General features: G+C 48.3%; 1 protein-coding gene across 1 annotated transcript in view; it reads right to left on the reverse strand.

The window, feature by feature from the left end:
- Nucleotides 1–1719: 1719 nt before the first annotated feature.
- The window catches only part of UBE2R2 (ubiquitin conjugating enzyme E2 R2), a 70094-nt gene continuing 47074 nt past the window's right edge, over nt 1720–24739 (reverse strand). The window contains exons 2-5 of the mRNA XM_087715248.1: nt 17127–17213; nt 9915–10012; nt 8106–8240; nt 1720–5018 (exon numbers count right to left, since the gene is read on the reverse strand). Of these exons, the coding sequence (XP_087571374.1) occupies nt 4790–5018; nt 8106–8240; nt 9915–10012; nt 17127–17213 (549 nt within the window). The 3' untranslated portion in view covers nt 1720–4789. The remainder of the gene's footprint in view (nt 5019–8105; nt 8241–9914; nt 10013–17126; nt 17214–24739) is intronic.

Raw genomic sequence — 24739 nt, forward strand, 5'->3', positions numbered from 1 at the left:
GGCGTTGTTGGACTGATTCTGGAGCAGATCAGTTTCCTTCTCGTATCCTGGCAGCCCCCCTTCCTGGTTGCTTTTTCTGCCACCAACACAGCCAGTGCTTCTCCTTCATGCCAACCTAGATAGTTTGAAGACTATTCCGGAAATGTTAGGATCTCAACAACAAAAAGAGCACCAGAATTCAAATGCTACACTTCGTTCCCTTCTGCTGTTTTTTGGCTACTGCTTCGGCCTGACTTTGCTAGCAGGGATTGGGATCGGGGATCTATGGTCCAGCTTAAAATTTCTGTTAAAACGAGTTTAGGAAAAATACGGAATTGGAGCCAATGGCTGGAAGATGTGGAACCGATATTTTTTTTTGGGGGGGGGGGGACACGAGAGCAGGGACCCTCAATGATAACATTATTCCAATTTAAAACTGCAAACCCTTTCTTGAAACGGGAGGGGTTATCTTAGCAATGACTGCAATCCTGCATCTTGGCTGCCATTTTCACCCTGAAAGTTAACAGAGTTAGAGTTGGAAGGGACCTTGGAGGTCTTCTAGTCCAACCCCCTGCTCAGGCAGGAAACACTATACTATCCCACACAAACGGCTCTTGAGTCTCTTGTTGAAAACCTCCAGTGTTGGAGCACCCACAACTTCTAGAGGCAAGTTGTTCCACGGATTGTTTTCGTTGTTAGGAATGTTATCCTTAATTTTAGGTTGCTTCTCTCCTTGATTAGTTTCCATCCTTTGCTTCTTGTCCTGCCCTTGGGGGCTTTGGAAAATAAGTTGAAACCCCCCCTCCTCTTTGTGGCTGCCCCCAGATATTAGAAGAGAACCAGAACCAACCTCCCTGAAGAACGTTAAAAACTGCAAACCAAGCCTGAATGAATCCACAGACACACAGTTCCTCTCTCTGTGTGGTTTGTGGTGGTTCACATATGACCAAGATGTTTGCAATGCAGGGCCCAGAGAACTGAGTGAGCCCTACTGGCGTTATTGGCAGCAGGAGCCAAGCAAGGCTGGAGACCATTCCAATTCGCCTGAATCAGTTGTGGAAATCGCGGGTGCAACCAGGGGTGAAATCCAGCAGGTTCTGGAGAACCGGCAGCGGAAGTTTTGAGTAGTTCGGAGAACCGGTAAATGCCACTTCTGGCTGGCCCTGCCCCCAAATGCCACTTCTGGCTGGCCCCCGAGTGGGGTGGGAATGGGGATTTTGCGACGTCCTTCCCCTGCCATACCCATCAAGCCACGGCCACCTGAACCGGTAGTGGAAACTCGCGGGTGGGACCAAGGGTGAAATCCAGCAGGTTCCGACAGGTTCTGGAGAACCGGTAGCAGAAATTTTGAGTAGTTCCGAGAACCAGCAAATGCCACCTCTGGCTGGCCCCGCCCCCATCTATTCTCTGCCTTCTGAGTCCCAGCTGATGGGGAGGGAATGGGATTTTGCAGTATCCTTCCCCTGCCACGCCCACCAACCCACGCCCATAGAACCAGTAGTAAATGGATTTCACCACTGGGTGGCACCACCCACCCATCCTGGCTGTATGGCATCCCATTTAGGCATTTTTTTAAAGTCGAAGTGCACATGCGCACTCACATTTATCGGTTCCCCTACGAACCGATAGGGAAGATAAATGACTTCCACCCCTGCTGGAGACGGCAACATCTCGAGAACTTCAGCAGGCCATCAAACTCAACGTGGTTTTGGAACATGCAACCAGTAAGAAGAGCGGGACTGTATTCCACATTTTATTAGTTAGACAGATGTGCAGAAAAACCAAAACTAAATTACCAAAAGGAGAGAGAGAGAGAGAGACAGACAACACAAAGAGAGGGGGAGAAAGAAATATCGACGTTTGTTAACCTGGTCTAAAAGGAATTGAACCAACCAAAGAAGAGAACGAAAGAAAGAAATACTTAAGAATTTCAGCACTGAAATTTTTACCCCAAAAGGATTCCAGTGTACTCCCTGCTGGTTTCAAAAAGGGCGAGGAACTGCGTCTGATTTTTAAATTTTACTTTTCGTTCCTTTTCAAATCAGAAAAATGTAAACGCAGACAAAAAGGTTATTAAAGAGAGGAGAGAACCAGGCCAGGGATGGCTCAAGTAAACAATTGTCCTCCAATCTCTTGAATCTACACGTCCGGCAAAATCGGTTGGATCCTGAAAGGGGAAACCAGCAAGTTGCTCGGCCAGAGAGGAACGTCGGTCTGCCGCAGAGAGGGGGGTAGGGAGAGGCAGCCCCGGCTGGCCGGCTGGGGGTTCCCAGCCCCCCCCCTCCTAAAAACACAGCCCAAAGGAAGGACAGAGGCCTAACAACGCACCTCGCACACCACCAAGCTTCAGCATACAAGAAGTCACTGGAGAAAATACAGTCAAAATACAAGACAGCCGAAAGACGCGGCATCCTCATTTCAAGCCAAGGATGCCAATGCCGGACCCAGCGCGGACAGAGACACCCGCTCCCTCCACCTCGAGGACCCCATTTCAGGGCTGACCTTCGGGGTGCCCGTGGCAACAGCTTCCCCATTTTTTCTCCACTTCTGCACGTTTTCAGAGTTTGTAATGAGTTCCTCTCGCACGAGGGAACGAAAAAATAAAATTAAGATTGTCCAAAGCCAGGCTCTTAACGCATTTTGATTGTTCTGTCCACTATCGTCGGTTCTTTTCATCCGTTTCCAATTTTTTGTTTCAAATTAGGGGCTCATCCAAACAGCCCTCCTTGTCCGACAGGGGGACCCACCCAGAACTACCCCTTCTTTCCGCCAGGGGGCCAGAAGCAAAACTGAAAGCCTTTGAGGGAGGGGGCAGCAACCATCTCTAGTTCTGAAGGGCCGTCCAACCTGAGAAGACCCAACGGGGGCTCTGGGTCAGTGTGGGTCAAAGCGGGCCCTTCCCAGCTAGGATCCCGAGAGGTCCCCGAGGGCCAAGCTCAAAACGGGCTGGGGGAAAGGCAAAGCCAGAATTTGAAGGAGAAGCGCGATTCCTTGATGGGTGTCTGGGGCCATCCCAGCCGTCCTTTCCTGCAATTTGACGGCTGGGGGGAGGAAGAGGGGGTCTAACATGGCAGGTACCCTAGAAACTCTCACTGGGTCTTGGCTGGTTTCCCTTGAGACCGTCACTGCCGAAATAAGCTTGAACCTCCCACCGCCATTCCCCCAAAGCACTAAATCTTCTTATGGGGAACCCTTCAACTGGGCAGTTGGACTTGATGACCAAGGAGCCATGGTCCCGACAGCATCAGCTCTGCCTCCCTGAAAGGAACACAAGCAATGCTCCCCAAAGACTCCGTTTTCTATTGGCTCTTTTGGAATTTGCAACCTGCGAACCTCATTTCCTTTTGGACAAGTCTGTTTCTTTTTTCTCCCACATTGATGTGGTGTGAGACAGGCTCAGTCCAAGCTCGGCAACTTGAAGACTTGTGGGCCTCACCTCCCCAGAGTCCCTCAGCCAGCTAAGCTATGCTAGCTGAGGGATTCTGGGAGTTGAAGTCCACAAAAGTTGCCAAGGTTGGAGAGCCTCGGTTTAAGAAATGCTTTGGGGGCAACCGGCCTCTACCTCTCCAGCCCCATGGATGCTCGCTTCTTCCTAAGAAAGGCCCGTCTGCGGCAAGGCGCCCGTTGCAAACCTCCGGGTGCAGGAAGTGGCTGGGTTTCCCCGAAAGAAGCCGTGTTCCAGATCCCATCCTGGCCTCGCATTACGGCGCTGCTCTGCGCCATCGGGGAAAGAGGCAGCCGCTCCCTGGATGCAACCCTCTGTTAACTCGGGGAAAAGAAAACGGTGCGCATTTCGTCGTGTTTATTGGAAGATTCATATCACAAGACAACCGCTCCCGGTCTCGGACAATCCCCCCTCGATCTGCCTCAGGAGGTTTTTGGCCCTCCTTGTCAAGCTGCTAATCCCACCCACCTCCCTCGTCCCGACGTGAGCTTAGCAAAGTTGGAAATTGGAACAGCTGGCCTTTTCTGGCACCACGTCCGACAGCGGCCCAGTTCAAAAACACAGAAGCTTTTCGCCCTCCACCTTGGGGAGGCGGGAGGAGAGAGGAAAAAAAATAACCAAAAAAGGAGAAAAACCACCATCGGCACCAACCACCACAAGGCTAAACAAGTGCGCACATGAGGAGCAGCGAAGAAGGCCCCGGAAAAGAAGAAAGGGTGGGGTGAGATTCTATGCAAGCTCGCGGAGGAAGGTGTCATTCCACTCCTCCACGGTCTCCACCGGGCGTTAAAATACATCAAAACCTCTTGATGAAAGACTGGGTTTAATTTGAGAACCTAAACAGAGAGAGCGAGACTGTTTTGCTGTACTGTGAACTCTCCGGAAGGGAAGAGGGGCAGGCAGGGAAGAGGGTGGGGGGAGGGGAGAGGTATTGTCTTTTCTTTAAAAAAAAAAGGGAGGGGAGGGGAGGGAGGGAAATCAAAAACACAGTGATGGGACGGGAAAGGAAGTGCGATCCAAGATCATCCGCGCAGGTCTTTCTCGCTACGAAGCCAAAAGGACCGGGAAGTGATGGAGGGGATGGACGAAAATTTGAGACTCCGTACGAGAGGAGAAAAGCAGGAAACGCACGTTTCGGTTGGGGTCTTTTTTTTGCCCCGCCCGCCCGCCCCTTTGAAGGTATATCTCTCTCTTTTTTTTGTTTCGTTTTCCTTCTTTTTTTTTCTTCTTTTTTTCTGAATGGTCATTGGATTTACCGCCTGCGTCCCCTCTGGCAAAACTGGCAGGGCAGTACGATTGGGAGGCTGGGCGGGCGGGGGAGAAAGTGGGGCGGGGGTGGGGGAAGAAGGGCCAGAAGGGGACAGGTCACGACTCCTCGTTGCCGGAATCATCGTCGTCGTAACAATCGGCGTCTTCCTCTTCCTCCTCCTCCTCGTCTTCGTCGTCGATGTCGTCGTCGTACAGGTCGTCGTAAAGCAAGTCGGAGCTGTTGTCGTTGGAAGGCACTTTAGTTTTGATGCAGTACTCGGCCAGCGTGGTGGGCACCTTCACACCGTCCTTCTCCGCCTCCGCCTTGGTGGCCTGCACTTGTTTCCTGCAAGGGGGAGGGGAGGAGAGATGAGGGGGGAGGGTCAGCCTCCTTCCTCCCCCGCCCACCCCCTCCACCCCTCACACTTTACACCCAGGTCTCCCTTGCCCCACGGATGCCAGCCACTTAGACCCACCGCTTCCCATAGCCGCATCCGAGGTCCCAGCAAACGCACGAGGACTCTCCTTACTACAGGTAGTCCTCGATTTACAACAGTTGGCTTATTGACCGCTGAGGGTCAAAACGGCACTGAAAAAAGTAACTTACGACCTTATTCCACACTTACGACCGTTTCCCACACTTACGACCTTTCCAACAGCTCCACGATCATGTGTTCAAAATCCAGAGGCTTGGCAACTGACTCCTATTTATGACAGTTGCGCTGTCCCGGGATCGAGTGATCCCATTTTGCGACTTTCCGACAACGATCGGGAGGGAAGCCGAGTTCACTTCACAATCGGGATACTAACTTTATCAACTGTAGTGATTTACTTAACAACCGAGGCAAGAAAAGTCGTAAAATGGGGCAGAGCTCACGGAACATGTCTCACTTAGCAACATAAAGCTGGGGGCTCCGTTGTGGGCGTAAGTTGAGGACCGCTTGTAATTCCAAGCCATGTGTTGGTCCAACTGGACAAAGGCTTGAGGGAGCTGGATCTCTCTGGTTCTGCCCGGCAGCCATTAGTGCCCCCGGATCAGGAGAGCTGAACCCCTTGGACTGAGGGGTCCGGTCACTAGCAGGCGGGACAGAGGTCAAGAAACTCAGAGGAGAAGCTCAGGGTTTCTCTTCTGCCCCGGATATTTTTCTCTTCCTCTAGAATATCTGGAGCTCAGGGTTGGACCGAGGGGTGCTCTCTGAGCTTGGAGGTTTTCTTGCAGGTGTTTCATCACCCAACTAGGTAACGTCATCAGTGCTAGAAGAGCGTGAAGTTTATGGAGAAGAGGAGGACTGCGATATTGGGTGTACTGAGATACACCCATGTTACACCTATCCTCCACGAGCTGCACTGCCTTCCTATTGGTCTTCGAACACGCTTCAAGGTGCTGGTTATCACCTTTAAAGCCCTACATGGCCTAGGACCCGGATATCTGTGAGACCGTCTTCTGCCACATACCTCCCAACGGCCGATAAGATCTCACAGGATGGATCTTCTCCAGGTGCCGTCAACCAGACAATGTTGTCTGGCGGCTCCTCGGGTGAGGGCCTTCTCTGTAGCTGCTCCGACCCTTTGGAACGATCTACCCGTAGAGATCCGGACCCTCCCCACTCTCTCGGCCTTCTAAAGGCTACTAAAACCTGGCTGTTCCGGCAGGCCTGGGGCTGTTGACCTCACGAATGAGGTCCAGCCCCGCCTAGATTGAGTGCATGAAGTGTTTTTTTAATCTGCTTTTCTTCTCTATTTTTAAATTTTTATCCTTTTAGAGATGTATTTCTGTAAGCCGCCCGGAGTCCTTCAGGATTGGGCGGCATATAAATTCATTAAATTTGAATTTGAATTTGACTGTGGGGGCCCTCTCTGAGCTTGGCTGTTTTCTTGCAGACGTTTCATGGCCCAAGTAGGTAACATCATCCAGTGCTTAAATAAGAGTGGAGAGGAAGAGGAAGAAAGAGGAAGAGGAGGAGGAGGATTGTGGCGTCCTTAGTGGTTTTCCTGCAGCTGTTTCATGGCCCAAGTAGGTAACTTCATCAGTTGCTAGAAGGGTGTGGGGTTTGTGGAAGAGGAGGAGAGCAATTGTGGGGCGCTTGTGGCTTCCTGAGCTTCGTTCTTTTCCTACAGACGTCTCGTGACCCAACTAGGGAACATCATCAGTGCTAGAAGTCCCCCAGTGCTTTCCAGCACTGCTGATGTTAACAACCAGTCAGTCGTTGGGGGCCATGAAACATCTGAAAGGAACAAGAAAGTGCAGAGGCACCAAGGACTCCACAATCGTCATCATCATCTCTTCCTCCTCCTCTCCCCCCCTCCCTTCTAGCCAGCGGTGAAATCTAATTTCCCACCCCACCAATTCTGTGGGCGTGGCTGGGGAGGGGTTGTCATGTGACGGGGTGGGCGTGGCCATCTTTTTTTTTTCACTTTCAGCTGGTTTTTTTTTAGCTTTTTAAAGCACTTTTAAAATTCTTTAAAAAGCTAAAAAAACAAAATAGCTTCCGACGATCACATGACTCAGCTGCGAGCCGCATAATCGTCGGAAACTTTTTAAAAAGCTTCTGACAATCTGAAGCGGCAGGGGGAAAATTCACTAAAAAGAAGTGGGGGGGGGGGGAAGCTTCTGATGATAGCGCGGCTCACAGCTTTTTTTTTTTTTTTACTACCGGTTTGAAGAGCCGAGGTGGCGCAGTGGTTAAATGCAGCACTGCAGGCTACTTCAGCTGACTGCAGTTCGGCTGTTCAAATCTCACCAGCTCAAGGTTGACTCAGCCTCCCATCCTTCCGAGGTGGGTGAAATGAGGACCCGGATTGTTGTTGGGGGTGATATGCTGACTGTGTAAACCGCTTAGAGAGGGCTGAAAGCCCTATGAAGCGGTATATAAGTCTAACTGCTATTGCTATTGCTATCATCTATCTATCTATCTATCTATCTATCTATCTATCTATCTATCTATCTATCTATCTATCTATCTATCTATCTATCTATCATCTATCTATCTAATCATATCTATCTATCTATCTATCTATCTATCTATCTATCTATCATCTATCTATCCGAGGTGGCGCAGTGGTTAAATACAGCACTGCCGGCTACTTCAGCTGACTGCAGTTCTGCAGTTCAGCTGTTCAAATCTCACTGGCTCAGGGTTGACTCAGCCTTCCATCCTTCCGAGGTGGGTAAAATGAGGACCTGGATTGTTGGGGCAATATGCTGACTCTGTAAACCGCTTAGAGAGGGCTGAAAGCCCTATGGAGTGGTAGATAAGTCTAACTGCTATTGCTATTCACAAAACCAAGGAGAAGCTGAACCGGGAGGATTTCCCCCCTGCTCCTAAGTGATGTCTTCTGGGGCTCATGAAACGCCTGCAAAGAAACCACCAAGATCCGGGAGCCCCAAACGGGTTCCCCTTCTCCAGCAGCCGCTCCCGCCTTAAAGACTTACCGGATGATTTCCGCGTATTCTTTGTCTTTCCCTTTGCTGTCCCTCCATTTCCTGAACATGACGGAGGCGTCCACGTTTGCCGGAGAGAAGGTGTTGGGCTCATTAAGCAAGGAGATTACGCTCAGTAGGATCGTCCTGGGGAAAGAGGAGGAGGAGGAGAAATTGAACTCAGAGCTCAGCACACCTAAGCAGAATACCGTGTTTCCCCCAAAATAAGACAGGGCCTTATTTTCTTTTGACTAATCCGAAATAAGAGCTTGGCCTTATTTTCGGGGAGGTCTTATTATTTTTGAGGTGAAGGAGGTGGCGAGCGTGGTCACCTCATGGCTGCTGCTGTGTTGCAGTATTTTCGGGGAGGGCTTATTTTCGTGCATGCGCTCAAAAGCCCGATTGGGCTTATTATCCGGAGAGGTCTTATTTTCAGGGAGACTGGAAGGGATCTTGGAGATCTTCTAGTCCAACCCCATTCAAGCAGGGGACCCTATATAACAGTGGTTCCCAAACTTGGCAACTTTAAGACTTGTGGACTTCAACTCCCAGAATTCTCCAGCCAGCTCTGGTGATCCCCTTTTTGCGACCTTCTGACTAGCAAAGTCAACGGGGAAGCCTGGCTCGCTTAACAACCGGGCGACCAACTTAACGAAGCCAGGGATTCACTTAACAACGGAGGCAAGAAAGGTCATACGATGAAGCCAGGCTCGCTGAACAAATGTCTCACTTAGCCACAAAAATCGTGGGCTCTACTCTGGTCGTAGGTTGAGGATTACCTGTTATACTGCGTGCTGAAATTTGCTTTTTTCAAGGGAAAAACTAAGCCCAAATGCAATCTTTTATCAGTTTTGCAAAACGGCGTTTTCGCACGGTCCAGTTTTTTGAGCCCCCTTCTGAAGAGCCCCTGCACAATGCACATCCCCTTGAGCCAAGAAGGGCCCTGTGCAAAATGGGTCAGTCGTCCTGTTTTGCGGTTTCTCTCTCGTTTAGCACAGCAACTGTGGCTCCGGAGCCGCATGTGGCTCTTTCGTCGCTCCGCTGTGGCTCCTTGTCGCCGGTCTGCTCCACAATTGGTAGGAATTTCGGTTAGAACAGGTAGCAGAAAAAGTACGCCGCACTAGGAGAAGACTCTACGGTGGGAGAACCGGACTTCCGGTCGGCCTCAGAATTGAGCGGGGGGCTTCCGGTTAGGACCTTTGTGGCTCTTTTGAGTGTTTAGGGTTAGCAAATACCTGGCATCTCTGAATCGTGACGGGCAGGATGAACTTCAAAGATGATTTGGGTTATTTTTCTGAATGGCGGGTTAGGGGCGGCGCGCATGGAGGTGGGTGGGATGGAGGAGCCTCCCTGGACTCTACAGGTAGTCCTCGACTTACAAAAGTTCATTTAGTGACTATTTGAAGTTACAACAGCCCTGAAAAAAACTGACTTAGGGCCGTTTTCTGCACTTACAGACATTTCTCACACTTATGACCACTGCAGCTTCCCCACTGCCATGACATCAAACTTTTGGGTGCTTGGCAACTGACTCACATCTACGACCGTTACGGTGTCCTGGGGTCCCCTTTTGCGACCATTGGACAAGCAAAGTCAAGGGGTGGGAAGTTAAATTCACTTAATAACCGTGTCACTAACTTAACAAGTGCAAATGATTCGCTTAATAATCGTGACAAGAGAGGTTTGTAAATTGGGGCAAAATTCACCCAACAACTGTCTCGCTTAGCAAATTGAAACTTGGGGCTTGATTGTGGTCGTAAGTCGAGGACTACTTGTACTACAGTTGGGTAGAAAGACATTCTCGGCCTCGGAGGGTCTTACCTGACATTCTGGGTGGGGTTCCACCTTTCCGATGGCAGTTCTCCACTTTGAGGATCATCTACAGGTGGGTGAAGAATTGAAATACATACATCCCCATTCTATGGAAAGAAAAGTGGACAGTGGGTATGAAGAGAGACAACGAAGTTAAACTACGCAGCAAACGGACCACGCACAAAAATCCACCCCGAGCTCTGCCTATTCCCTAAAGATCAAGCCCCAACTTCAAGCAAGGCACGCAGATTGCTACACCAACACACACACAAACACACACACACACACAGCTGCGGGCTCTACATCCCAACACATCTGAGGTTTACAGTACTTTACAGGACTCAATGTGGCCTTTCAGTCTCAGTCGGAATAGAGCTGGAGGGGCCCTTGGAGGTCTTCTAGTCCAGCCCCCTGCTCAAGTAGAAGACCTTGTACCATTCTGGGGTAAAATGATTGTTCAATCTCGCCTTGAAAACCTACAGTGATGGAGAGCTTCTGGAAGCAAGCCATTCCACTGATGAATTACCAGAATAACAGGGTTAGAAGGGGCTGTGGAGGTCTTCTAGTCCAACCCTCTGCTCAAGCAGGAGACCAATTCAGACAAGGGGCTGTCCAGTCTCTTCTTAAAATCCTCCAGTGGTGAAGCATCCGTAACTTCTGAAGGCAAGCTCCTCCACGGGTTAATGGTTCTCACGGTTAGGAAGTTTTCTCCAAGTTGTGATCTTTGTAGCTATATGTGGGCTTCTCATCACTTACATCCCACAACTTCAAAGATTAGATCCCACAGATTAGGCCTCCTCCGGATACCATCAGCTAGCCAGTGTCGACTGTCGACCACCCGGGGGAGGGCCTTCTCTGTGGCTGCTCCAGCCCTCTGGAACGATCTCCCCGTGGAGATTCGGACCCTCACCACCCTTTCTGCATAGCCGTCAAGACCTGGCTGTTCCAGCAGGCCTGGGGCTGACGAGTTCCTGGCCCCACTTGAATGGCTGCGTTTGTTGTATTTTTAATCTGTCTCTGTATTCTGTTTGTCTTGTTCATTTTTGTATTGCCCCTTCCCCATGTGTCTGTTCGCCACCCTGAGTCCCCCCGGGAGTAGGGCGGCATACAAGTTTAATAAATACTAATACTAATACATAAACTTAATTCTCTTTTTTGAGCCTCAGCGTTATCAACACACCGATAACGCCACATTTAATTGACTTCGTTGTTGTTAGTTGTGAAGTCGTGTCCGACCCATCACACCTCATGGGCAACGTTCCTCCAGGCCTTCCTGTCCTCTCCCATCCTCCGGAGTCCATTTAAGCTCACGCCGGCTGCTTGGGTGACTCCATCCAGCCACCTCCTTCTCTGCCGTCCCCTTCTTCTTCTTTTGCCCTCCATCGTTCCCAGCATGAGGCTCTTCTCCAGGGAGTCCCTCCTTCTCATTAGGTGGCCAAAGTCTTTGAGTTTCCTCTTCAGGATCTGGCCTTCTAAAGAGCAGTCAGGGTTGATCTCCTCCAGGACTGACCGGTTGGATGGCCTTGCAGTCCAAGGGACTCAATGAAGGAGTCTTCTTCTCCAGCACCAGAGTTCAAAGTAATTAACTTTATTTACTCCAAATAATACCACCAGGGGGAGCCAGAGCTCTTGACGAGAAGCCCCAGCTGGATCTCCTAGATCAGTGTTTCTCAACCTTGTCAACTTGAAGATGTCCGGACTTCAACTCCCAGAATTCCCCAGCCAGCATTCGCTGGCTGGGGAATTCTGGGAGTTGAAGTCCGGACATCTTCAAGTTGACAAGGTTGAGAAACACTGTCCTAGATCAGGGGTGTCAAACTTGAGTTCATTGAGGGCCGCGCAACAAGGTTGTGTTTGACCTGGGGGGGGGGGGGGAGAAAGGGGGCGTGGCTAGCTCAACGTCACTCGTCTCGGGGGGGGGGGAGGACCTATGATGGCCAAATGCTAAGGCAGGACTTCCATCAGACCCTCCCTCTCTCTCATTATATCTTTCCTTCCCTCTTTTTCCTTCCTTGCTCTCTTCCTTTCCTTCTTTTTCCTTCCCTCTTTCCTCATTTTTCCTTCCTCGCTCTCCTCTTATCTTTTCCTTTTCTTCTTCTCCCTTTCTCTCTTTCCTCTCCTTTCTTCTCCCTTTCTCTCTTTCCTTCTTTTTCCCTTCCTCGCTCTCTTCCCATCTTTCCTCCTTTGTCCTGCCTCTTTCCCTCTCTCCTTCCCCTCTCCCTTCTTGGATGCTCAAAGGCAAAAGGGGGAATGTTTCTCCTCCTTTGTGTTTCGTTTTCAGCCTCTGTTGCCAGCCCTCTGCCAGGCAAGGGAAAACGGAGCTCGGGCTCCTGCAGAACCTCTGCCAGGCCCCGTTTTCTTCGCTGGCAGAGGCACCGTGGGCCACTCCGTGCCCGTTTCCAGATTTAAGCAGCCCCCAGGCCTTCAGATTGACACCTGTGGCCCAGGTCCAAGGCAATCCTCTCCCACCCCCTCTGGCAACAGAAGATTAGAAAGGGAGCCCTCCCTATTAATGATGGGGGGGGCAGGGAGAAGCCCCCCCGGGTGGCTGGCTGGCTGGCAGGATTCCCAAGTTTTGCTTTGAAGTCTGCCAGCCTGCAGCCGGATTTAAAGGATAACCCTCAAAACATAATCCCTGGGATGAGCTTTCTTCCTTCCTTCCTTCCTTCCTTCCTTCCTTCCTTCCTTCCTTCCTTTTTCTTTCTTTCTTCATTTTCTCTTTCTTTCTCTTCTCTTTCTTTCATTCTTTTCTTTTCTCCTTTCTTTCTCTTTTTTCTTTCTTTCTCTCTCTTCCTTTTCTCTTTTCTTTCTCTTTTCTTTTTTCTCTTTCTTTCTTCTTTCTCTCTCTCTTCTTTTTGTCTTCTTTCTTTCTCCCTTCCTACCTTTCCTTTATTTCTTTTTATTTATTTCTTCCTTTTCTTTTTCTTTTCCCTTTCTTTCTTTTTCTCTTTCTTTCTCTTTTCTTCTTTCTCTTTCTTTTCTCCTTTCTTTCTCTTTTTTCTTTCTTCTTTCTCTTCCTTTTCTCTCTTTTCTTTCTCTTCTTTCTTTTTTCTCTTTCTTTCTTCTTTCTCTCTCTCTTTCCTTTTTGTCTTCTTTCTTTCTCTATTCTTCCTTCCTTCCTTTTCTTTATTTCTCTTTCTTTCTTCCTCCCTCTCTTTCTCTCTCTCTTTTTCTCTCTCCTTCCTTCCTTCCCTCTCCCTCTCTTTCTGGTGCTAAAGCTGCAGAGTGAGTTCCAAAAGACAACCAAAGCTGTACGGGTAACTCTTGAACTTGCGACGGATCGCTCACTGACCATTCAATATCGAAGTAAAGAATGTCACTTATAATTAAAACGGTGTATTTCAAGACAGGCAGTTTGGTAAAAAATATAGCAGGGGCCAATTAATTCAGCGGCCAAAACATTCTTCACCAGTTCACTGAATTGAGAAAGCCCTGGGTTTACAACAATTCACTCAGGGACCGTTGAAAGTTAGAAAGGCACTGAAAAAAAGGGAACATTAGGAAAACTAAAAAGAAAATAAGATTAAAGGTTCGGAGGTGGGTAAGAGATGAAGGGAAAATAGAGTAAAAGAATATTTTTTTGAATATATTTCAATAATGTGCATTAATATCAGAACTATACAGGTTGGACTATTATTTTAGCAGCGTGATAGATATCAGGATAATATTTTAATATAAATGGATATGAAAAATGGGAAAAGTAGATTTTGAATGACTGTGCTATTAAATATGTCTAAAAATATGAACAACAGTGGAAGATTAGAACTTAACAATGGGCAATTAGGAATATATATATACATATATATATGTATGTATGTATGTATGTATGTATGTGTATATATATGTATATATATGTATGTATATATATATATACATACATCATACATACATACATACATACATACATACATACATACGTTGTATTTGTGCTGATAAATAAACAAAGGGAGACTAGTATAGATCTATTTCAAGCTATTTAGCTCTCATCAGCTAGCCATACCCTTACTGGGATTAGAACCTGTGCTGTATTACATCTTAGGCAGATGTGTTAACCACTAAGCCACAAGGTTCTCCTCCTTATCAGCTGAGCCAGGGAAATAGGTATGTATTCAGTGTCACAACCCCTGGTATGCCCAAATATGGGAGGAAGTCCACTCCTTCCATTCTCTATCGGCTCGTCACAAGAGAGCATCCAGACAAAAATCCAATATTTTTACTGTTGCCTTTGTTACATTTGTGTGTGTGTGTGTGTGTATGTTGTATTTGTGCTGATAAATAAATAAAGGAAGACTATTATAGATCTATTTCAAGCTATTTAGCTCTCATCAGCTAGCCATACCCTTACTGGGATTTGAACCTGTGCTGTATTACTTATTAGGCAGTTGTGTTAGCCACTAAGCCACAAGGTTCTCCTCCCTGGCTCAGCTGATAAAGGAGGAGAACCTTGTGGCTTAGTGGCTAACACAACTGCCTAATAAGTAATACAGCCCAGGTTTGAGTCCCAGTAAGGGTATGGCTAGCTGATGAGAGCTAAATAGCTTGAAATAGATCTATACTAGTTTCCCTTTATTTATTTATCAGCACAAATACTACACAAATGTAACAAAGACAACAGTAAAAATATTGGCTTTCTGTCTGGATGGTCTCTTGCGATGAGCCGATAGACAGAGAAAGGAAGCAGTATGCTTCCTCCCATATTTGGGCATACCAGGGGTTGCGACACTAAATACATACACACACACACACACTTATTAATAGTAGAATTATATGGATTGAAGAACTGGAAAGAATATGTATAAATGATTGTGACTTGATACTAAAGCTGTATAAGGAGATATTGAAAAATGGAAGAATGAAGGATGGAGCTTTAACTAAGGAAATATGAAGAACAAAATAGGTGGAAAATACATCTTTGAGTATCATAGCGATATGAAAGTGGGGGGGGGGAAAGTTAAAAGAGGGATAGAAAACAGTGGGGGGGAAATAATAATTATATATTAATATGTTAAGATATACAAGAGGACAGAAAGGAAGGGTGATAATAAAAGACATTGTATAAACAACATGAAACAATGGAAATGAAATGTAAGAGTTAGGAAGAGGAAGACTGGGTCTATGTCAGTGTTTCTCAACCTTGGCGACTTTAAGTCCTGTGGACTTCAACTCCCAGAATCCCCCAGCCAGCACAGCTGTGCTGGCTGGGGGATTCTGGGAGTTGAAGTCCACAGGACTTAAAGTCGCCAAGGTTGAGAAACACTGGTCTATGTGTTCTGAAATGGATGTTACCCAGTTACCACACCATTCACCCACTGATAGGTATAAAGAATATTAAAAAAATACAAGATTGATGTGGGGGGGAGGGGCTTGTGACTGTTTTTTAACACTTACGACCATCGCAGCCGTCATGGCGGTTACACGATCAAAATTCGGACGCTTGGCAACTGACTCGTACTTATGACCGTCGCTGTGTCCTGTGCTCTGTGTGTGGGTCATGTGATTCCCCTTTTTGCAACTTTCAGACGAGCAAAGTAAATAGGGAGGGGCCAGACTCGCTTACCGACTGTGCCACTAAAGTTAACAACCGCAGCGATTCGCTTAACGACTGTGGCAGGACAGGTTGCAAGGCGGGCCAAAATTCACCAAACAAACGTCTCACGCTTAGCAACAGGGAAGTTTGGGGGGGGGTTATCGTGGTCATAAGTGGAGGATCACCTGTTCTTCCGGGGACAGAGCTCCCTATCCCTGCTCTAAAGAGTTTTCTCTTACGGATGAGATTCCTTGGACTGCACAGGGATCTTTTCTGGATTTCTCCTTTCCAAATTTCTGGAGCACCTGCCGGCCACCGGCCCCTCCTGTAGCCGAATCAGGGGGGGAGGAGGAGGCGTGGGAGTCAGGATCAGCATCAAGGCAACCTGCTCCGACTCTCTGGAACGAGCTCCCCGTGGGGATTCGAACCCTCACCACCCTCCAGGCCTTCCGCAAAGCCCTTAAAACCTGGCTGTTCCGACAGGCCTGGGGCTAAAGAGCTGTTGCCCCCCTCCTCAAACGGTATGGTTGTTGTGTGTTTTTAAATTGTGTATTGTTATGTTCGTCTTTTTATCCCCCTGTCTGTACCTCCTTCCCTGACTGAATTGTGAGCCGCCCTGAGTCCCCTTCGGGGAAAAGGGCGGCATAGAAATGTAATAAATCCAAATCCAATCCAATCCAACCTGGGAGCTCCGAGGGGGGATTGGAGGTGGCGGAGAGAGAGACAGAGAGAGCCTGGGCCATCTTGTCAGCCCTCAGATGGAGAGTCAACAGCCTCCAGGTCTGGAGGTGGCTGATGAGGAAGAGGAGGACCAGCTGGGCCCAGTGCCTGATGCATGGATGCACAGAAGGCAGAGGAGAGGAGAGCAGTGGAAATCTATGGGCCGGTCCTTGGGAAGGAAGAGCCATCACTGCTAGTGAAGCCCCACCCTAACTCTGGGGATAAAAGGCAGGGGGCAGAGATGAATAGATGGGGCAGAGGAGAGGAGAGCATTGGAAATCTATGGGCCGGTCCTTGGGACAGAAGAGCCACTGCTGCTAGTGAAGCCCCACCCTAACTCTGGGGATAAAAGGCAGGAGATGGAGATGAATAGATGTGGCAGAGGAGAGGAGAGCAGTGGAAATCTATGGTCCGGTCCTTGGGAAGGAAGAGTCACCTCTGCTAGCGAAGCCCCACCTGAGCTCTGGGGATAAAAGGCAGGGGGCAGAGATGAATAGATGGGGCAGAGGAGAGGAGAGCAGTGGAAATCTATGGGCCGGTCCTTGGGACGGAAGAGCCACCGCTGCTAGCGAAGCCCCACTCGAGCTCTGGGGATCAAAGGCAGAGGACAGAGAGGAATAAATGAGCCAGACAACTATTCATCTCCCTTGCTGGACAGACCTGTTAGCCTGCGGTGAGAGACAAACTCTTTGCCGGGGCTCCTAATAAAGAAATCGTTGCTTCAACTGTGGAGGGTTTGACGTATTTGGGGAGCTGGGTCAGAACACTTCCAAGGAGCCTCCATCTTACTGGATCGCCACGCATCCCATTTTCAGGGCGGTGGAAGGAGGGGAGCCAAGGGCTGGGAGTCACAAAGGATTGAAAAGGGACAGGAATTCCGGCTTTGCAATGAAAGTTGGATGCTGCAAAGGTTCTTTTTTTTTTTTGTCTCCTAATGACACACACACACACTCCATACGCTGAAGTCAACCTACCTCGTAAATGTTCGGGTGCCACATTTTGGTCAGAAATCTGAAGGTAGGTGGTGAATACGGATAATCTATTGGAAATTTAATATGAGCCTGAAAGAGAGAAAAGAGGGAGCCACGTTAAGCATTTGTTAAGTACAAACAGAAGAGAAGATTCGGAGCTCAGGAGTGAACTGTGGGGTCCTTGGTGCTCTCAGAGCTTGGTGGTTTTATGGCAGATGTTTCAGGGCCCAACTAGGGAACACCATCAGTGCTAGGAGGGAGGAGGAGGAGGAGGACTGTGGGGTCATTGGTCCTCCTGAGCTTGATTGTTTTCTTGGCAGACGTTTCATGACCTAACTAGGTAACCTCATCAGTGTAAAAGGGCGTGGGGATTTTTCAGAGATGAGGAGAACTCTAAGTAGGGTCCTGATGCTCTCTGAGTTTAGTTGTTTTCTTACAGGCATTTCAAGACCCAACTAGGGAACTTCATCCTAAGGGGGGAGGAGGAGGAGGAGGAGGAGGAGGAGGAGGAGGAGAAGGAGGGGGAGGAGGAGGAGGACTGTATAGAAGGGAGTGGGGGTGTGTGTGTTGCTCTCTGTATATATTGTGCTCCCCTCCAGCCTTAGTTATTTTTTGCAGACATTTCATCTGAGTGAAATTGATATATTTATGTAATCAATAAAATAAATCAACTAGGCCACATGATCAGCCTGGTAGAAATGAGTGGGGTTTGTGGAAGAGGAAGAGGACAACCGGGCGGGTCCTTGCTGCTCTCTATACTTGGTGGTTTGCTTGGAGACGTTTCATGACCCAACTAGGTAGCATTGTCAGTGCTAGAGGGGAGAGGGGTTTGCTCTCTGTTTACATGCAAGTGGTTTGGTTAGAAGAGAGGATATGTAAGTCCGGGTTGAACTGCAGGGTCCTTGGTGCTCCCTGAACACTTGGCTGTTTACTTCCAGACATTTCACGACCCAACTAGGTAACATTATCAAGATTAACACCACACCAACATCAAGAAGTAAACAATACCCCAATCAGGGAACTACTGAGGAAGACAAAACAAGCTAACGTTAAACAACAAACGACAGCCTAATCTGGGAAGAAAACAACACTCCTACGATACTACAGGGCAAGCCACTAGTACTGTATATAAACAGAGAGCAAACCTCCCCCTCCCTTCCAGCACGGATGACGTTACCTAGTTGGGTCATGAAAACGTCTGCAAGTAAACAGCCATCTTCAGGGAGCACCAAGGACCCTGCAGTTGTCCTCCTCCTCCTCTCCTCCAACCCTTCTCCCTTCCAGCACTGATGACATTACCTAGTTGGGTATTGAAACGTCTGCAAGAAAGGAACCAAGCTCAGAGGGCCCCCCGCCCCAAGGTCTCCATTTCGTAAAGTCTGCAACTCAACTGGTGGGTAACTGCTTTTTCCTGCTTCTGACTCAACACAGGCTATTTCCCCCCCACAATGTACCGTATTTTTCGGAGTACAAGATGCACCTTCTCCCCCCCCCCCCAAAAAAAAGAGGGGAGGGGGAAATCTGGGTGCGTCTTGTTCACTGAATGCAGCATTTTTGGCCTCCTGAAACCCTGCCCCGCGCATTCCGTGTTTTTTTCCCTGCAAAAATGGCCCTGCAGAGGGTTTGGGAGGCCCGTAGAGTTCTCCTGGGGGCTGCCCTTTCATGCACAGGGAGGGGCAGGCATGTCACATGTGGGGTGTGTGGCGCACGCATTGCATTATGGGTGTTGTCACGCGACGACAAATAAGTTAGCCATCCCTGCCCTGGATGAAGACTCCAAAACCCACAAGAAAAATACAGAATAGGCTGACTATTCAGCGTCCATTTCTTCCCCTTCCTTCCAGCGCCATGGAAAACGGAGCGCCATCAGCACATGGGAGGCACCCAGTCTTCAGGACAGCCAACGCTGGCTTTGCAACAGCTGTCAAACAGCTGCACCCGAAATAAAGCGGGTTCCCGCTACAAGGGAGATCGACAGTGGAACCGCGACGTTTAGGGGACCCTCCCGTTAACACAAGGGCTCCCTCTACAGGCGGCTCTCCAACTCCCAGCAGCGGCTCAGGAGAAGAGCGGGGCTCCCCTTGTTTTGAGGGTTTCCTGATGCTTCTAGACTTACGGGTTTTATCGCGTGATGGAAAAGCCATACAAATCTTTGAGGAAAAACTGAAGGAGGAAAGAAGGAAAAAAGGAAGGAAGGAAGGAGGAAAGAAGGGAGGGAGGGGGAAGAAAGATATAGAAAGAGAAAAGGAGAGGGAGAAAAAAGAAAGAAAGAAAGAAAGAAAGAAGAAAGGAAGGAAGATAAGAAAGATGAAAAGAAAGAAGGGGAAGAAAAAAGGAAGAAAGAAAGAAGAAAGAATGGAAGGTGAGAAAGAGAAAAAGGAGGAAGGGGAAGAAAAAGAAAAAAAGAAGAAAGGAAGATGAGAAAGAGGAAAGGAGGGTGGAAGAAAAAGAAAGGAAGAATGAATGAAAGGAAGATGAGAAAGAGGAAAGGAGGGAGGATGGAAGAAAAAAGAAGGAAAGAAAAAAGAAAGGAAGGAAGGAAGATGAGAAAGAAGAAAGTAGGGAGAGGGAGAAAAAAGAAAGAAAGAAAAAATAAAGGAAGATAAGAAAGATGAAAAGAAAGAGAGGGAAGAACAAAGAAAAGAAAGAAGAAAGAATGGAAGGTGAGAAAGAGAAAAGGAGGAAGGGGGAAGAAAAAAGAAAGGAAGAAGCTAGGAAGAAAGGAAGATGAGAAAGAGGAAAGGAGGGAGGAGGAAAGAAAAAATGGAAGGAAGAAAGAAAGAAAGAAAGGAAGAAAGAAGAAAGGAAGGAAGGAAGATGAGTAAAAGGAAAGGAGGGAGAGGAAGAAAAAAAGAAAGAAAGAAGAAAGGAAGATAAGAAAGATGAAAAGAGGAGGAAGGAAAAAGAAAGAAAAGAAAGAATGGAAGGTGAGAAAGAGGAAAAGGAGGAAGGGGGAAGAAAAAAGAAAGGAAGAAGCTAGGAACAAAGGAAGATGAGAAAGAGGAAAGGAGGGAGGAGGAAAGAAAAAAGAAAGGAAGGAAGAAAGAAAGAAAGAAAGAAGAAAGGAAGGAAGATGAGTAAAAGGAAAGGAGGGAGAGGGAGAAAAAAAGAAAGAAAGAAGATAAGAAAGATGAAAAGAAAGAGGGGAAAGAAAAAAGAAAGAAAAGAAAGAATGGAAGGTGAGAAAGAGGAAAAGGAGGAAGGGGGAAGAAAAAAGAAAGGAAGAAGAAAGGAAGAAAGGAGGGAGGGTGGAAGAAAGGAGGGAAGAAAAAAGAAAGGAAGAATGAATGAAAGGAAGATGAGAAAGAGAAAAGAAAAAGAAAGGAGGGAGGTGGCTGGGGAATTCTGGGAGTTGAAGTCCACACCTCTTAAAGGGACCACGCTTGGACATCCCTGTTCTAAAGTTTGAAGGAAGACCAGGGAGGGCCTCTCCCTTCTCCTGGGGCTCCAGGGATGGGAGGGGAGAGTTGGCGGCCTCATGCTCACCAGAGCCTGGAGGCGATGGGAGCACTGGGGGAGGAATGTGTTGGGAAAGCAAGAGCCGCTGCCAAATTTGCCGGAGTGCAATGCACGAACCGCCCAGTTAGTCCCTTCTTTCCAGAACAAGCCCTCCCGCCAGCCCTATTTGGACGGTTTCTGGAAGAGCAACCAGAGAATCAATCCGCTGGGTTGATTCGCGGCTCGGAATCCAGCCGCCCCACTAAATCCTGCCTAACGGATCTTTTTCCAAGCGATCCACTCTTCTTCGGAGCGTGGCGCCAAATCTACCGAGAGGATCACCACGGAAGTACAAAATAATAAAATATAACATCATTAATATAATATATAAAATGATATATTATAATATACGTAAAATAAAATAGAATACAGATAATCCTCAATTTACAGCCACAATTGAGCACCCTCGTTAAGTGAGAAATTTGTTAAGTGAGTTTTGCCCCGTTTTACGACTTTTCTTGGAACGTTTTTTTAAGCGAATCAAGGAAGCTCTAAAGTCAGTCACACGGTCGTTAAGCGAATCGGGCTCCCCCAATGCCTTTGCTCATGGGAAAGTCGCAACAGCGGATCACGTGACCCCGTCATAAACATGAGCCAGTTGCTAAGTGTCTTGAGTTTTGATCCCGTGACCACGGGGGGGTGTTACAATGGCCGTTAAGCGTGGAAAATGGTCGCTAAATGGGCTGTTCTAAGTCAAGGATTACCTGTAGAGAGAACTACAAGCAGTCCTCGACTTAGGACCAAAATTGAGCCCGTTGCTAAGACAAGATAATCGTTAAGTGAGTTTTGACTCATTTTACGACCTTTCTCCATGGACTTTGCCCCATCCCCTGAGCGTGCTCGGCAGAGACCAAAAAATCAGGAGACGCGCTCACATCCGTGGTGCAGCTGACAGTTCGCGGGCCCACAGAGAGGACCCAGTGGGCCAACTGTGGCACGGGTGCCACAGGTTCGCCATCATGGTCCTCGACTTACGGCCAAAATCAAGGCCAAAATCTCCATTGCTAAGCAAGACCACTGTTGAGTTTTCCCAATTTGCCATTGCTGTTAAGTCAGTGTTTCCCAACCTTGGCGACTTTAAGTCCTGTGAACTTCAACTCCCAGAATCCCCCAGCCAGCACAGCTGTGCTGGCTGGGGGATTCTGGGAGTTGAAGTCCACAGGACTTAAAGTCGCCAAGGTTGAGAAACACTGTGTTAAGTGAATCAGCGCAGTTGGTAAATTAGTGACACGGTTGTTAAGCCAATCCGGCTTCCCCATCGACTTTGCTTGTCAGAATGTCGCCAAAATGGATCGCGTGACCCCGGGGGCACTGCGACCGTCATAAATACGTGTCACCAAGCGAATCACCGTAAGTCAAGGACCCCTACAAGTAGTCCTCGGCTTATGACGCCAATTGAGCCCAGAACTGATGTTGCAAAATGAGACGTCCGTTCAGTAACTTTTGTCCCATTTCACGACTTTCCTCGCCACATTTGTGAAGCAAATCCATGCGGTTGTTAAATTAGGAACACGGTTGTTAAGTGAATCCGGCTCCGCCATAGACTTGGCTTGTCCAAAGGTCACAAAAAGGGGATCACCTGACCCTGGGACACAGCAAGGGTCATAAATGTAAGTATGAAAAACGGTCGTGCCACTTTTTTTCCAGTGCCTTCGTAACTTCGAATAGTCACTAAATGAACTGTTGTAAGTCGAGGACGACCTGTATAAATTGAGGACAAGAATCCCTCCACGCGGTTAAGTGTTAAAACACAAGATGCTTAAACTGGGGTTTGAGCGAAGCCAACGCTCTGAACGACACACTAAGCCACGCAAGAACTACATTCTGCGGGACACGGTGGCTCAGTGGCTAAGACGCTGAGCTTGTCGATCAGAAAAGTCGGCAGTTCGGCGGTTCGAATCCCTAGCGCCGCGTCACGGAGGGAGCTCCCGTGACTTGTCCCAGCTTCTGCCAACCGAGCAGTTCGAAAGCAGGTAAAAAATGCAAGTAGAAAAATAGGGACCACCTTTGGTGGGAAGGGAACAGCGTTCCGTGCGCCTTCGGGCGTTGAGTCATGCCGGCCACAGGACCACGGAGACGTCTTCGGACAGCACTGGCTCTTCGGCTTTGAACCGGAGATGAGCACCGCCCCCTAGAGTCGGGAACGGCTAGCACATGTGTGCGAGGGGGAACTTTTGCTAGATCTTTCCTTGCTCTGGGCTGCCATCTGAACACAGTGGCGGATTGTTAAACTACCGAGCAACGCAACGCAATTCGGTGCAGCTTCAAAAACAGTGGAGACAAACTCACGAAGCACCTGTGGCTTGCAGTCATGACAACTGGAGCGGCGCTAGGGAAAGAAACTGACAGACCAGCATTAGACCTGGATGAAACTGGATGAGGTCCTCCTGGTCACCTGAGATAACCTTCTGTTGATATTTTATTTTACATTATTTTTTGCAAAGCTGGGATCACCGTTCTTGAAACAAACCGAAGGCCTAAATTGGCTCATCGGGGGAAAGAAACGATAGGGGGAAAAAAGAAACCTTTTCCCGTCGTAAATCAGCAATAAATATTCCAGCCGGAATTGGGATCAGATACAGACTCCTGTGATAACCCGGGACAAGGCATGACGGTCACACAGCCAGCGGAGAGTCCAAACTCCCTTTTAAAGCTCCCAATTTCCCCCCCAAACACTCCTGCATTCTTGGCAAGTCCCGGAGCAAAGGGACCAGTCACAGGAACAAGCACGAAGCAAGGAAGAGGCAAGCACTCCTGCAAACGCTAGACATCTGATACAACAGCACACAAAACCCCACAAATTCCATTCGAATTCGAAACGTCCCTCTCCCCAGCGTCTCCTTGAATCTCAATCCCCAGGGGTGCCTTGTGAAGGGGGCTGAGCACTCTCTTCCCAAGGAGTTGGGTCAGCCTATGCTGTTCTCGCCTTCTCTCCACTCTCGGTGCTCTTGGATCAGGAGGGGGTGGTTCTTGCTCCTCGCCCGAGTAACTCCTCCTTCTTGCTCCTCGCCTCCTTCTCTCCACTGCCTGCCCTCTCTCGGTCCTGCCACCCCACATTCCCCCCTGCTAACAAGCCATCCCAATCCGGAGGGGCTGACCCCAACTCGGGCTAGTCCTCCTCTGCAGATTCAGATTCTGATGGGGGCATGGCAGACTCCAGTGGATAGTTAGGACGGAGGAAAGAACAACTGCCTTCCATAGAAGACCTGAAAATTATGCTGGCCAGAAGGAAGGCTGAGATAGAGGTAGTCCTCGGCTTACAACACCTCACTTAGTGACCTTTCCAAGTTAAACGGCACTGAAAAAAGTGACACATGATGGTGTTTCACATTTACAGCCATTGCAGCGCTCCCATGGTCACGTGATCAAAATTCAGACGCTTGGCAACCAACTCGTATTTATGACGGTTGCCGTCTCATGGAGTCACGTGATTTCCCCCCTTTTGCGACCTTCTGACAAGCAAAGTCAAGGGAGAAGCGGGATTCACTTAACAACCATGTCACTGACTTAACAACGGGAGCGGTTCATTTAACAGCCGTGGGAAGCCAGGTCATAAAACTGGACAAAGCTCGCTTAACAAAATGTCTCACTTAGCAGCAGAAACTTTGGGCTCAATTGTGGTCATGAATTCTTGTACTCTCTTGAGGGCATTTCGTTTGTCCTCTAACCCATGTGCAGGTTTTTCTGTCTTGATCTGTGATGGTGAGCATGTAGCTTCCCATGGCTCTTTGTGCCACTCTTAGCTTTTGTATCGATTGTGAGTTTAGTGCTATATACATCCATCCCCCTCCATCTCCATCTCCATCTCTCTCCATTCATATCTGTCTGTCTATCCAACCATTATATCTATCACATCCATCCGTCTCTACCTCTTCATTCATATTTGTCTATCCGTCCATGAGTCTATCTACCTTTCATATCTATATCTATCACATCCATCTATCCTCCATCCATATCTATCTATCTATCTATCTATCTATCTATCTATCTATCTATCTATCTATCTATCTATCTATCTATCTATCTATCTATCTAATCCTCTCTCTCCATTCATATGTCTATCACATCCATCCATCCAACTATCTCTCTCTCTCCATTCATATCTGTCTATCCATCCA

This window comes from Thamnophis sirtalis, unplaced genomic scaffold, assembly GCF_051295495.1.
Source record: "Thamnophis sirtalis isolate CommonGarterSnake01/CBP01778 unplaced genomic scaffold, rThaSir2_p1.2 scaffold_5, whole genome shotgun sequence".
NCBI lineage: Eukaryota > Metazoa > Chordata > Lepidosauria > Squamata > Natricidae > Thamnophis > Thamnophis sirtalis.